At 44.6% G+C, this 15,590-nt stretch overlaps 1 protein-coding gene across 1 annotated transcript; it reads right to left on the reverse strand.

Moving 5' to 3' along the window:
• Window positions 1-3,720: 3,720 nt before the first annotated feature.
• LOC144327189 (antimicrobial peptide THP2-like) lies at window positions 3,721-12,998 on the reverse strand. Its single transcript, XM_077925415.1, has 3 exons — window positions 9,654-12,998; window positions 8,292-8,421; window positions 3,721-3,820 (listed from the first exon to the last, which is right to left on the reverse strand). The coding sequence occupies exons 1-3, from the start codon at window positions 9,709-9,711 to the stop codon at window positions 3,811-3,813; spliced, it is 198 nt and encodes a 65-aa protein (XP_077781541.1). The 5' UTR covers window positions 9,712-12,998; the 3' UTR covers window positions 3,721-3,810.
• Window positions 12,999-15,590: the final 2,592 nt, after the last annotated feature.

Raw genomic sequence — 15,590 nt, forward strand, 5'->3', positions numbered from 1 at the left:
CCTGAAGCCTGAACTGTCACAGGCCCACCAAGTGTCCCAGAATCAGTGCCGGGTTTACGTATGAGCTAAACAAGCTATAGCTTAGGGCCCTACTCTCTTGGGGGGCCCCTAAAAAAATTAAAGGAAAAAAACACCTGGATGTACATTTCCAAAATACAGTGGTACCTCGGGTTACATACGCTTCAGGTTACATACACTTCAGGTTACAGACTCCGCTAACCCACAAATAGTACCTTGGGTTAAGAACTTTGCTTCAGGGTGAGAACAGAAATTGTGTGGCGGCGGCGCAGCAGCACCAGGAGGCCCCATTAGCTAAAGTGGTGCTTCAGGTTAAGAACAGTTTCATGTTAAGAACGGACCTCCAGAACGAATTAAGTACTTCACCCGAGGTACCACTGTATAAGATAAAAAACAAATAAAATAAAACCTACATACAGCAACAGTGCTTTGTGTTGCGTAGGCTCCTATGATGTAAGTTAGTCATAGCCAAAGTCTGGCCCAGGGGCCAATTGTGGCTCACTGGTTGGTTTAATATGGCCCCACAGCTCGCACAGCCGCCCACCGTGTGTCTTGCAGTGCTCACACAGTCACGCGGTGATCGGATCGAGCAGCCGCCCAGCGGGTTTGCCGCGCATCCCGAAGTTTACGTAACCAGAGCATTACGTAAACAGAGGTACGGCTGTATATGTTAGTACCAACACCTTGAACTTGGCCCAGTAGCAGATTGGTGGCCTGTGCGAATCCCGCGAGCAGGGTATTATAAACTGAGGATAGTCTCCAGAACACATCTTGTTTGGGAGGGCGAAAGGCTGAATTATGGTGTTGTGGACTTGAGAGGGGTGGTTTTGTTTTGTTTTTGTATAAGGCTGCAGTTGTCGGAGGTTGTGGGCATTTGTACACTTCAGTCCTGTGAGAATTCTTTGTGGGTAGAAAATGTATGTTGTTTCAAAGGCCAAGATATCAGGCTTTGGGTCAGCCTGTTTGGATGGTGCTGTGTGGAAGGGATTGGAAATAAATATTCCTGCATTGCAGGGGTCCCATGCAGCTCTACCATTTTGTGATTCTATTCCCCCCCCCCCAATTTTTTAAAATAGTTTTCGTAAAATTATAAACAAACAAACAAACATAAATCATAACCTTATTAAAATTATGCTTATTAACATTCTTAAGTGGCTTCCTTGCTCTCCCTTGGTTGGACTTCAATGCATATCTTTTTAACGGTTTTCCAAATCAAAGTTCTTATAAACTTAACTTAATCTCTTAACATCATTCTATCTTTTCAATTCAGGATTAAACATATTAATTCATCACTTAACTTATATAAAATCCTAGGCCGACCTAGTATTTGCAAGCTAATTCCAATTAGTTTAACTTAACGTATTCAACGAAATAATCATTAAATTTCGTCCATTCTTCCTGGTACTCCTCCTCCTTCTGGTCGCGGACTCTCCCGGTCAGGTCGGCTAGTTCCGAAAAGTCCATCATCTTCATCTGCAAGTCGAAAAGTCCATCATCTTCATCTGCCATTCTTCTACAGTTGGTAGTTCTTGCGTTTTCCACTTCTTAGCTGACCATTTTGTGATTCTAAGGAACCTAGCTTGTCCATTCTGCTGGCATTTTGAAGTGGTGCCATCCGCTGAATTAACAGGTCTGTTCTAAAAATCTCGATTCACTCCCCCCCCCCCTTTGAAACAGATCACACACAGCGGCTAGTTTTGCAAGCAGATTTTGAGATGTCTGTGAAGAAATGTCCTCCACCTTCCCTCATTATGGGCTTCGTTAACCCACATTGACTCTTTGTCCCCGGTGACCTGGGCTATGTTATTTCGCAACTGTGGGCATTACCCTTCTCGAGTTTCGCAACGCTTTCTCCAAATACTGCAATGTCAAAAATTACAAAATCGATGAGCTCTGGAGCTGTTGCAGCCCAAAATCAAGGTTGCTGTTTGGTTCGTCTCCCGTGCCCCAGGTCTGCCACATTTACGGAAGCACCATAGCTCATGGGTAGAGCATCAGGTTTGTGTACAGGAAGCCCAAGGTTTAATCTCTGATAGGGATGGGAATCGTCCTGGTCTGAAACTCTGGAGAGCTTGCTGCCAGACAAAACTGAGATAGGTGGACCACTGGCTCCTAATAATAATAATAATAATAATAATAATGGGATAATGCACACAGTGACTTGCGATCTCGATCACACGCAGTCTGTAGTCCACTGGCAGAAGGAGTACAATATGGGCATGTCTTTAAGTTTAACATCTTACATTAAAAACCTGACAGTACCAAATTATCGAAGGCTTTTCACCAAAGCCAGACTAAACGTCTTTCCTTCTGCAGTGCTGGATGGCAGGTTGAGAGGAGTTCCCTACCAGGACAGACTTTGCTCGTGTGCTCAAGACATTGATTCTATAAAACATATTTTGTTGCACTGTGCGAAATATGAGCAAGCCTGGTTCGCCAGAAGCGGCTTAGTCATGCTGGCCACATGACTCGGAAGCTGTACGCCGGCTCCCTCGGTCAATAAAGTGAGCGCCACAACCCCAGAGCCATCTCTGGGACTGGACCTAACAGTCAGCGGTCCCTTTACCTTTATGGTTGGAGAAATGTGCCACAAAATTCAGAGAACTGTGAATTTTGAAAGATGGCTGTTTCCCTCCGTCGACATGTTTGTTTCAGGAAGTGCCAGTTAGGTTGGTTCTCCATTAAAACCAAATCAAATTTCTTCTCCCTCCCTCCCATAGAAGCCAACTCCTTGGGACTGAGTTCCTTTTGCCGCTCCCCGCAATAAAATGCTTTAGGGGCCCAGCCCCAAGTTGATGTGCATTGCCATTCAAATGGGGTGTGTTTGGTATGCTGTGTATTGTGATCTATTATGTTACCTGCCTCCCCATATATTATTCCAGCTAGCCCCTTGCTCCCTCACATTCCTTCCTTCTCATTTTCTCTTCCTCATCCTAACTCAGGCTTCCTCAGCCTCGACCCTCCAGATGTTTTTGGCCTACAACTCCCATGACCCCTAGCTAACAGGACCAGTGGTCAGGGATGATGGGAATTGTAGTCTCAAAACATCTGGAAGGCCAAGGTTGAGGAAGCCTGTCCTAACTGCTGCTCAGCCTTCCTCATTGGATTGTTTTGGGGATCTTCTCCCTGTTATGTACTGAGTTGAATAGGATCCAAAATGCAGCAGTCTGATTGGTCCTAGAACAATGCAGCAGTTTGATTGGTCCACAGGAGCCACCCAATCCAGCTCCAAGTTGAATCCACAACCTGATTGAATCCACAACCTGATTGGCCTACAGGAGAATCCTGGAATTAGCCAATCACGTGGGGCCCATTGTGTAAATAATGTATATAAAGCAGATATTTTGGGGGAAAATTCATTCCTCCTCACCACTATGAGCTGAATAAAGTTCATGAAATCCACTCTCGACTCCGAGTATATTTCACTCCCCCCTTTAGGCTTTCCCCCCTCATTACATTTTGGACTTCCGCACAACCATGCCTGGTAACACCTCCCTCTTATGGCTGTAAGGTGGCATTTGGGCTAGATAACCAACAGCACTCAGGTCTGAAAACTTCAAACCAAGGAGACAAATCTCTTGAATTTGCTTTTATTGCAAGGGAACAAGCTCATATTCTCATTGTAAATGTTGCAGAAGCCCCTTCATTTTGAGCCAGATTCTCTGGTGAATAAACGGACGGGATCTCCAGCTGGGGGGGGGGGTGATGCAGGATCCAGTAGTTCTCAAAGTCGAGGGAACACCTCCCATTTTTCAAAGGATCCTGGGTCAGCAGGCATCAATTAGTCTTCTATCACATTGGGCTTAAAAGCAAACAACAATAATTATTTCAATTTCATTGCCAAGTCACAGTCTCTGAGACATGGGAAAAGGTGAAGGAAGCAATGTTAGCAATGGAAAAAGGTGAAGGAAGCAATGTTAGCTCATCAGAAACATACCAAAACCCCATTGGGTGACTCTGTCAATCTCAGTTTCTCACTTTCACCATTTTATGTTCAGTTCTCGCCATCGGTATGCAAATTTTGTTTTTAAAAATTTCCTCGTGAACTTTTGCAAGCCTTGTGACATTAACTGGGCCATCGACTGTGCAATTAAAAGACTACATGTATAGTGCAATGTGCCTTTCATGCTCTGAGCAGCTAACAAGTTACGTACTTGATACACTGTGCGTAACTAATGGGATATGCAAATAGCGCTCATTGGCCCATTAAACTGAAATTGCATGTCGGTATTTCGTAAGCTGTCTTAGTTATACTTAGCACAACCAGTGCCTGTTCAATTAACACATTTCATAATTAAGGTAATTATAAATCTAGCAAGCTGCATAATCAGTAATTCCCTTCAAGAACAACAATGAAAGTGTACATGCTTCTGAGTTTTTTTTGTCTTCTAGATTTGGGAAGAAATAGAATGATTGTTACAAGTCGAAGGAAGGAATGAAGGAAGGAAGGAAGGAAGGAAGGAAGGAAGGAAGGAAGGAAGGAAGGAAGGAAGGAATGGAGGGAGTTTTTGTATGGATCAAGTTTTTCAGTAATAGAGGAATTTAAATGGAAAAATTAAATGGATTTTAACAGAGGATAAATGCTAAATTAGAGGATGCTAAACTTGAATCCGATGTAAAAATTATAAAGGAAGCGCTCAAGAAGATAACAGTGCAGGGCAGAATAAATGGGCAATTACGGTAATATTGAAAGGTAACGTAAAAAACTTGGAGACAAGAATAAATAACTTGACAGTGTTTTATGCATTTATTTATATAGCAGGGGTCCCAACTCATCTTCACACTAAGTAAAAAACCACACACCAATTACTTAAAAGAGTTAACTGGGAGATATGGATAATAAGTGTAAACAATATAGGATTCTCATCGTAGGTATAAAAGAAAAAGTAGAAGGTTACTTTTAATCTTCTTAAGACCTTAAAGGCCTTTGGGATTTACTTTGTTTTGTTTTTTTAATTAGAATCCCAAGATCCACTGAGCAGGGATCGGTGCAAAAGCCTGCAGATCCTGAGCTATCTTTTGCCTACTTCTGAGCAAGAGGCTGCTGGGCATCCACTAAGACGATGGATATGGTATTTGAGGCTCCTTAGTTGTGCTAACCTTGGTCACACCCACAAAGCACATTCAAAGAAATCTTATGCCTCTGTATAATAATAATAATAAAGTGAAACCACCCCCTCAAAAATCGAATGGCAGACCAAATTGTTAGAATATCTAAAGTTAGCAAGGATAACTGGGTTAGTGAGCGGAAACTCGATACAAGATGTTAATAAAGAATGGATAGCAATCAAAATATATCTCAAAGGTTACTGTGATAACAAAAGCTTTATGGCAGAGATTGAATGAGTCATGTAACATAAGGTGATATCAGAGGAAACCAGAATCAAAAAGGAGGAAAATATTTTCAGGAAACTGTGTAAAAAAATTAATCTCAAAATAGTACAACGGGTATAGTCGGAAGGTTCCCCCCCCCATATAAATGAAATCATATTCTGTCTCTTTTCCTATTTCTTTTCTCTTTTCTTCTTCTTCTTCTTCTATATTCTTTTGTATGTCTATAATTTGTAATGTCTGAAATGTGATGTTTGAAATTGTATGTATTTTAAGATTTATGTATAATAAAGGTTGATTTAAAGAAAAAGAAACTTCCCTAAACAGGGCTGCCTTCAGATATCTTCTAAGAGTAAGATAGTTGTTGATTTCCTTGGCATCTGATGGGAGGGCATTCCACAGGGTGGGTGCCACTACCAAGAAGGCCCTCTGCCTGGTTCCCAGAGTTCTTGACATGTGTGTTGTTGATGTGACCTAGATGTGTACAACTGGAATGTGGTCTCCACCCAATGTTGCCTATGTCTCTTGGGTGTGAAAGGCCTGAGCTACACCTTTAACCATGTTGTTTGGGCATTTGAATTCCCCTTTCAGCAAAGCCTTCCAGGTGAAGATCTTTATCTCAGCCTGCAGCTGCAACGTGAGCATTTTGAACCAGTGACATCAGCTGAGTGTTGGGACAGGTGTGGGAACCAAACCGTCGACTGATTCCAGTTGCGTTCACATGCTCCTTGAGTTCTGCAAAGGCAACGTGAAAGAGGACAGCCAGGGCTGACCTCTGGACTGGGTGCAAGGAAGAAAGCAGACTGGTGGGGATTTGTTGAATTCAGACTGAGCTTAGTGGGGCATTGCCCCATTTTCTCTGATAGGCTAGCCTCTACTTTTTTAAAAAAATAATCATGGAAGAGTTTTTAGACATTTGCATTGTTTTTATATGTGGAATTGTCCTTGTTTTTTTACAAATGCGACAGATATACAGTGGTACCTCGGGTTAAGTACTTAATTTGTTCCGGAGGTCTGTTCTTAACCTGAAACTGTTCTTAACCCGAAGTACCACTTTAGCTAATGGGGCCTCCTGCTACTGCCGCGCCGCCGGAGCACGATTTCTGTTCTCATCCTGAAGCAAAGTTCTTAACCTGAAGCGCTATTTCTGGGTTAGCGGAGTCTGTAACCTGAAGCGTATGTAACTTGAGGTACCACTGCATTGAGATAAATACACCAGCGGAGACATCACCTTGCCAACAATGGTCCGTATTGTTAAAGCTATGGTTCTCCCAGTAGTGAGGTATGGAAGTGAGAGCTGGACCATCAAGAAGGCTGATCGCCGAAGAATTTTGAATTCTGGTGCTGGAGGAGACTCCTGAGAGTCCCATGGACTGCAAGGAGATCAAACCTCTCCATTCTGAAGGAAATCAGCCCTGAGTGCTCAGTGGAAGGACAGATCGTGAAGCTGAGGCTCCAATACTTTGGCCACCTCATGAGAAGAGAAGACTCCCTGGAAAATACCCTGATGTACGGAAAGATTGAGGGCGCAAGGAGAAGGGGACGACAGAGGACAAGATGGTTGGACAGTGTTCTTGAAGCTACCAGCATGAGTTTGACCAAACTGCGGGAGGCAATGGAAGACAGGAGTGCCTGGCGTGCTCTGGTCCATGGAGTCACAAAGAGTCAGACGTAGCTAAATGACTAAACAACAAGAATACACTAGCGGCCAAAATTGTAGAAACCTTTTGGGGAAAAGTGTATTTCTGATGTTTCATAAGACCACTTTTTTGAGGAGTAATACCATAAAATTATATATCAATGGGAAGATAATTTAATGAAGAATGTAATGCAACCAAGATTGTTCAATTATCTGTATTCCATCAAATGTTGTAGCCAAATAACCACAAAAAGGAAGCACAACTTGCTCAGGTTGATTTGCAGTAGCTTTCCTTCATTTGAATGTAGCCAATGAGCACGAGCGTTAAGAGAGCCAATCAGGTGTTACGAACCATCAAACCTCAGAAACACACTTTCCCCAAAAGGTTTCCACAATTTTGGCCCCAGTGTAGCCATAGGATTGCCTACCCAAGTTGCACAGTTAACCTAAATAAGCATTGCACTGTAAGTCATTTTCATCTTTTATCCATAGAAGCTCTGGAGAATGGCTTTTTGATGTGCAAACTATAAATCTTATAACAAAGTATACAAATATACTTAATGTACAAATTATGGTAAACATGCAAAAAAAAAAAAAGTATAGTTAACTCTAGCAAGCATCTCAAAACTTTTGTTATTGCTCCTCTTCTGCACACAAAGGTATCAGAGATATACAATTAAGCTGCTTTCTCATTTCAGTAGATCCCTTAGGCTGAATCCAGACTGGCAAATTACTGCTCAAGTAAAATACCAACTTAAAAACACTGGGGAGGGTAAGTAGGAGGTCATTATGAACACTGAGATAGAAATCAGTTTAGTTCAGTAATATACTCTGGATTTCACGCCGACTTTCATTGTGGAAGGTTGTACAGGGTTTCATTTAAGCTTTGATCTGGACTTCTGGAATTCAGAGTACTGGAGGTGGTGGGCAGGGAACCAAATGTGTTTCCTAGGAAGCAAGTTCCATTAAATTTGATGGAAATGATGGACTCGTGCTTAGGATGGCAGCTTGAAGTCCCTCAAATCAGGGCCTTTTTACAGGGGCAAAACTAGACTTTATTTCATCCGGGACAAAAACCCAGTTTGGCACGCCCCACAAACATTTGCGTACACACCCAAACCCAGGTTGAGAACCTCAATGGCACCCCTTGGAGGCTTCACCTGGGGCAACCCCCCCCCCAAAAAACCCCAGCTAACTCCCCCACAGCTTTGGCTGTCTTCTCAGCATGCTCAGTTCAGAAGGCGCTGGGGAGGGAAGAACCCCAGCAACTTGTATGACCTCTCCTTTGGCGAGCTGAAGTTACCTTTTGCAACATTTCCTCAGGGCTCCACATTTCCCGATCTGAAGCATGGGAGAGGGGCACTTGAAAAATTTGCAAGCACCGTTGGCTTCATAGCATTGCCGTTTGGTGTGTGGTTTGAAAAAGGCAAATCCTGCGGAAAGTGGGGAGAGAGAGAGAGAGAGAGAGTGAGAGAGAGATTAATGTCCACTGCATAAGACGCACCTGACCATAAGAAGCACCTAGTTTTTAGAGGAGGAAGGGGGGAAAGCCCCGTTTTTTGGGGGGGGATCAGCTCACAGTTGTGCAGCTTCTTTTGCAAAGGGGAAAAGCCCCCTTTTTGAGGATCAGCCCAAAGTTGTTGAGCTTACTTTGCAAGGGGAAAAAATCCTGTTTGTATGGAGTTCAACTCACAGTTCTGCAGCTTCTTTAGGAAAGGAAAGGGAGCCATTTCTACAGTTTCCAGACAGATAATCTAATCAGCCAGTCGCATGTCACTGGGAAAACAAACAGCCTCCTTCTGCAGAACATTCAGCAATGGAGGCCTGGGCAAGGGGCCGGGGCCGGAAAGGGAGCCAGCGATCAACCACACATTCACTCCATAAGACGCACGGACATTTCCCCTAACTTTTTAGGAGGAAAAAAGTGCGTCTTATGGAGCGAAAAATACAGTAAATTAGGAAGAGGAAGAAAAGGAGGCACAAGTTTTCAAGCTTTATGAGAGGAGTGGGGAACCCCAGAACCATCTGGATAACTGCTGCATTCCAACTTCCCGGAAAGCTACTGCTGTTCAGTTTCTAGTCTTTCCCAGCCTTGTGCCCCCAGAAGTTGTTGGACTACAATTCCCATCGTCCCTGACCACTGGACCTAGCTGTCTGGGAAATCTTGGAGGCTTTTAAGCAGAGGTTGGGTGGCCATCTGTCTTGGATGTTTTAGCTGAGATTCCTGCATTTCATTGGGGTTGGACTAGATGATGAAGAAGAAGAGTTTGGATTTGATATCCCGCTTTATCAGGAGTCTCAAAGTTGCTAACATTCTAACATTCTCCTTTCCCTTCCTCCCCCACAACAAACACTCTGTGAGCTGAGTGGGGCTGAGAGACTTCAGAGAAGTTTGACTAGCCCAAGGTCACCCAGCAGCTGCATGTGGAGGAGTGGGGAAGCGAACCCGGTTCACCAGATTACGAGTCCACCGCTCTTAACCACTACACCACACTGACCCTTGGGTCTCTTCCAACTCTACGATTCTATCCTTCTATGGCAGAAAAGCTAGAGAGAAATGCTCCTTTCCTTTGCGAGGAAATAGAACATCTCAATTCCTTTCTCCCTTCCACTCGGCTATTGGCTGAGCAGCCCCTTTCTCCCTTCTTTACTCTCCATCCCTTACCTGAGGAAGCCAGGAGCAGCACAGACAAAACAGCCCAGAACAGGTGAAGGATCTTCATGGCTCCGTTGGGGTGGACTGATGCAGCGAAGGTGAATGCAGCGTTACAAGCCAGACGGGTGTCCAGTGTTTATTGGAGGAGGGCTGGGCTGCCTGTATTTGTAGGCTCCTTGGGAAGTGGTTCCCTCCTCCTGCTTCGGAAAGTCCAGCATGCCATCACCATGACCTGAGACAAGGTGCGGCCGCTGTCCAACCCATAAGCACACTGGCTTAACCAGGCACAGATGCGGGGATAAGTGGTTTTGTCCTGTTGCAAGACCTGGCAGAGATGCAAAACCCAGAACAAATCACTGGAGGTGAATCTCCCTCTGAATACCAGAGAGAGGGAAGAGAAGAAAGGGGGAAAAGAGAGAATGATGGAGTTCCTGGAAAATAAAGGTATCGGTGATTACTAAACCATAATTACTGCTGTTGTTGCTATTGCATGCAAATCAATCTCTGTGTGTTAAGAGAGTTCATCGTTTACCCAGGGTTCAGTTTCCCTGGAATGAAGACCAGAGGAGACTGTGGTGTCTATTAGGATCTATGGTTTTATTTTCACATATGTGCAACATGATGTGAGTATACAGTGGTACCTCTGGTTAAGAACTTAATTCGTTCCGGAGGTCCGTTCTTTACCTGAAACTGTTCTTAACCTGAGGTACCACTTTAGCTAATGGGGCCTCCCGCTGCCGCCGCACGATTTCTGTTCTCATCCTGAAGCAAAGTTCTTAACCCGAGCTACTATTTCTGGGTTGGTGGAGTCTGTAACCTGAGGCGTCTGTAACATGAAGCATCTGTAACCCGAGGTACCACTGTACGATGGAGGGGCTTTGGGTTTCAGCACACAGCAAGACCAGCCTCTGTGTCTCCAGCTTCCAGAATCAGCCAGATCTCTTCTTCTTCTCTCTCTCTCTCTCTCTCTCTCTCTCTCTCTCTCTCTCTCTCTCTCTCTGACACTCAGAGCTCCCCGCCCCCCAACATATGGTTTTTCCTCTTAGAATAGCATGGCTTCCATCCAGGTGATTTGGGGAAGGCCCAACCCTTTGTCTCTATGGCAACAGAGGAACCTCTTCGGACATGAAAACGATAGTACTTAATTGGCTTAAAGAGCTGTGAATCTAATAGAGCTATGTCCTTCGTTCATCTTTCCCACTGTTTTACAGATTGTTTCCAGAAAGTGCCATATCTCAAGAGAAATGCTATACCACAGAACAGAGCCAGCCACACTAAAAGCCCTGCTCTGAGTTACCACAGAGCTGGCTTCTGATATCTTTGGAATTTGCTGGAGAAGCTCTCCTGTGGGCTGCAGCAATCTACTGGGTATATAAAGGATGTTGTTGTTGTTTAGTTGTTTAGTCGTGTCTGACTCTTCGTGACCCCATGGACCAGAGCATGCCAGACAACTCCTGACAGCCAGTGTGGTGTAGTGGTTAAGAGCGGTAGTCACGTAATCTGGGTAACCGGGTTCGCGTCTCCGCTCCTCCACATGCAGCTGCTGGGTGACCTTGGGCCAGTCACATTTCTTTGAAGTCTCTCAGCCCCACTCACCTCACAGAGTGTTTGTTGTGGGGGAGGAAGGGAAAGGAGATTGTTAGCCGCTTTGAGACTCCTGAAGGGGAGTGAAAGGCGGGGTATCAAATCCAAACTCTTCTTCTTCTTCTTCCACTGCCTCCAGCAGGTAGCTTTGAGAACACTGTTCAACCATCTCATCCTCTGTCATCCCCTTCTCCTTGTGCCCTCAATCCTTCCCAACATCAGGGTCTTTTCCAGGGAGTCTTTTCTTCTCATGAGGTGGCCAAAGTATTGGAGCCTCAGCTTCACATATAAAGCATGTTGTTGTTGTTGTTTAGTCTCTTAGTCATGTCCGGCTCTTCGTGACCCCATGGACCAGAGCACGCCAGGCACTTCTGTCCTCCACTGCCTCCCGCAGTTTGGTCAAACATGTAAAGCATAGTCTCTGATATAACCTTAAAGGTAAAGGGACCCCTGACCATTAGGTCCAGTCATGGCCGACTTTGGAGTTGCGGCGCTCATCTCACTTTATTGGTCTAGGGAGCCGACGTATAGCTTCCGGGTCACGAGGCCAGCATGACTAAGCCACTTCTGGCGAACCAGAGCAGCACATGGAAACACTGTTCTCCTTGTTATGCCTCATTAAGAATTGTAAATCTTTAAGCTGCTCCTTGTTCATGCTTAACACGGAAAATAAAATCACACCACAGAGCTCTCTCCTCTTGTTCTTCCTCTTCCTCCTCCCCCTCCTCCCCCTCCTCTTCTTCTTCTTCTTCTTTTTACAGAAATGCATCCACCCAAAGGGAAAACTTTTCCTCCCTCCCTCCAATTCTTCTTCTTCTTCTGAAAGTGAGCATATGATGCCACCACCTGGAAGGAAGGCAAAACTACAAAATACTTCTAGGGCAATTTGAATTATTATTAATTTTGTTTGAATACTTTTTTATTAAATTTTCACTTTAACCAAACAACAGTAAATTTCCACATTCATTTGTACAACTCTTCCTTCCCTGCTCTGCCAAGAAATGACTTCCCTCCCTCCCGCCAACAGTTTTCTATTTCCAATCTACATCTCATAGTTTCCTCTTTATTCAAATCCATGTCGTAAGGTTTATTTCAATCCTGCTAGTGTCTTCAGAATTCTACAGTTCTTGTTTAAATAGTCAGTGAATTTACTCCAGTCTCTTTGGAATTTTGATTCATCCTGGTTTCAAATCCTGCAGGTCAGTTTGGCCAATTCCTCATAATCCATCATTTTCGTCTGCCACCCCTCCAACATCAGTACTTCCTGTAATTTCCAATTTTGGGCCAATAAAGTTCTCGCTGCGGTTGTTGCGTACATAAATAATCTTTGATCCACCTTTGCAATTTCCTCTCCCATCAAGCCTAGCAGGAAAGCTTCAGGCTTTCTGGGAAAGGTATATTTAAACATCTTTTTCAATTCATTATACATTAATTCCCAAAATAATTTTGTTTTCTCACATGTCCACCACATATGATAAAGGTCTCCATCTTTCTCTTTACATTTCCAGCATAATTTATTACTCATCCTGTACATTTTGGCCAGCTTAACCGGTACATCATTTTCATTACATCCTCTTTTAAGGTGGCACATGCTGTAAATTTTAGACTTTCATTCCACAAAGCCACTTCCGACCTCGTGAGGCTGGTTCTCAGCCCCGCGCGATTGGGGGAATCCTCTGCTGCGTCATCCCCCTGGCCAGCCAATCTGCAGGCTTGGGGGGTGTGGCTTGCCGCATTTAAGGCAAGTGCAGCAGAGGATCTTCCTTTTTGGCCGCTGCTCAACTGTAGAATTTCCCACCCACCCACCCTTTAAGGTTCTCCTTTGACCTTTCTATGGACTCCCGTTGGTCGCCGTTAAGGGGCGTGGTAGGAATTTTTCCACTTGGCAAATTGGCACCAGCCATTTGGTTTTTTTGCCTCCCTCTTAGCAAATCGTCACAACTTTCTTGGTTTGGCCGTTAGGCATTGGTCGGGGTATTGTTATTCAGATGACTGGGGGGGGGAGGAGCGCCATCACCTCCCCCAGTTGGGAAGGGTAGTCTAGTAAAGGACTCCAGGGGGCGTGGTCCCCGTCCGAAACCTAGGGAGGCCAGGGCCTAAAGCGCACCCCCGAGCGGTGACCCCGGGGGAGTGCCTTGTTGATGTGCATCAGCAGGAAACCCCCTGCTGGTGTTAACCCTTACTGGTGTTCAGGTAGACAGACTGAAGCCAGATAGTTGACTAGGACCAATGCCTAAGGCCAATACCGCTCATCACCTGTAATCAATAAAGTTGTGGCCAATTTTAGCCCATTAACCTAAACAAGTGTGTCTTGAGTCTTTATTTCCTCTGGTGGGAGGCGGGAACTCACCACGCAACCTCAACCACACATCATACTCAATGTTATACCCAAAATCCTCCCGGCAGATGTCAAGGAAATAAACAACTACAGTTGTTCCTTGGCTCCTGAATGCCTTGGCAGTCGAACGTTCCAGCTCCTGAATGATTGAAAAGCGGAAGCGAGTCTTCCGGTTTTTGAACATTCTTTCGGAAGCCGAACGTCCAAGGAACTTCCTGCAGCCTGGTTTTCGAACTTTTCAGAAGTCGAACAGACTTCTGGAACAGATTCTGTTCGACTTCCGTGGTACGAATGTATCTGTTACCGGAAAAATCCGAGGGCTCCCTTGGACAAAACAAAGACACCAACCAGGATAACTTGGAGCAAAACAGCAGCCTGTAGGCTTGGCCTTTATTGAACTCTTGCAACAGGGTGTTCCCCTCACTTGCAAGAGAGAGGAAAGACAAAGAAATATAGTGTGCAAGGTCTTATAAAAACTTTTGAAATTCCCCTCCTCTAGGTCAAGCCCACCCCCAGAAGCATCATGCATACATTACAGAAAGGAGGGGCTGAGGGAGGAGTTGGTGGTAACCTGAGTGTCCTGTCACCTGGCTGGTTCCTCCTTTCCCCCCTCCCCATGAGTCACTTCCAGGAAACAAAGGGGAGTTGGCAGTTTCCTGCCCCAGAGGGAAGATCTGATCATTGTCCTTTGTTTCAGTCCATGCTGAATCCACTCCCATATGCAAGTTCTTTGTGATCTTGATTGTCTTCTGTCTGGGATCATCAGGGTTGGCATAGCAACTGGGCAGGGCTCCTGTGGATGTGCTGGGATGGTGAAGGGATTATGGCTGACCAGAACCAAGCCACCCCCTTTTGATAGTCCTTGTCATATGGAGTAAAATAAAAATGGAACAGTGCAAATCCAATGTATGGTTGATTTTTCTATGAATTTATAACAGAAGTGTGGCGTATGTAGTGTGTGAGTGTGAGTGAGGTTTGTACAAACAGAATGATTGGGGTGGTTCCTGCTACAGTTAAAGCAAACTACATTTTTCAGTCATTAGTGGACCTTCCTGGTAAATGTAAAGCATACGCCACTATTGAGAAAATATTTCTTCCAAGGTGCTAGAATACCACAAGTAACTGAGCAACAAAATATTAATTTTACGTGATATCCTATGTCTAACTATGTGCACTGTTACACCATTATATTTCTATGCAAATATCCTTAAGAAGCATGACATCCAAGTCCCTTTCAGGTTCACATGGACACACGCATCTGGGACGGAGAATAGCAGGTTAATATTTACCACCTTAAATTGTGCGGAGAAAAGGATTGCAAAGTAGCCACCTTTGCAATCTTATCTCCGAAGGGGGTAACTGCTACATGCTAGTTTTACTTCTAACTACACAGACATAAAAGAAACATACACCCTCTCTCTGTGAAAGCAGAGAAGCAACCGGAACAAAGAAACCAGGAAACCAGTAATATCAACATCCATCTTCCGTGAGACTTCCAACAGCCTGGAGTCTCTGAAATATAAACAGAGCCTTGGGAATGATGTAAAGCCATTGCCACAGCATCCTCCGTAGATCTCTTTGCCTTGTATGCAAACTGGTAAGGGTCAAGTCCTACTGGCAGACAAGAAATGATATGGTTCCTTACCCACTTTTGCTTTCCTGATACCCCTTTTCAAGTTCGCTCTTTCTATACCATACGGTACCCGGTACCCAGTTCTAAAAGCAGAGTTTCTGGCCTTCAAGAATCTCCTAACCTCTCCCGTCATCCAGGGCTTCCTATTCGGATACAACTTAAAATACTTTTCCCTGGTGCATTTCCTGTGCCGAATCTAATATAATCCAGGACCGTTGATGTAGAAGTTTCTAGATCTTGATGGTCGAACATATTCCAATCGGTCTCCTGGAAACAGTCCTGCAACTGCTGAGAGGCTCCCTCAGACCACAGAGTAACCATCCGTGTTTATAGCTGGCCTTGTTTCTTGAGGGGTGTGTACACTGGTGTCAGAAGCAGGGACACATGATCT

Source organism: Podarcis muralis, chromosome 3, assembly GCF_964188315.1.
Source record: "Podarcis muralis chromosome 3, rPodMur119.hap1.1, whole genome shotgun sequence".
Classification (NCBI taxonomy): Eukaryota; Metazoa; Chordata; class Lepidosauria; order Squamata; family Lacertidae; genus Podarcis; species Podarcis muralis.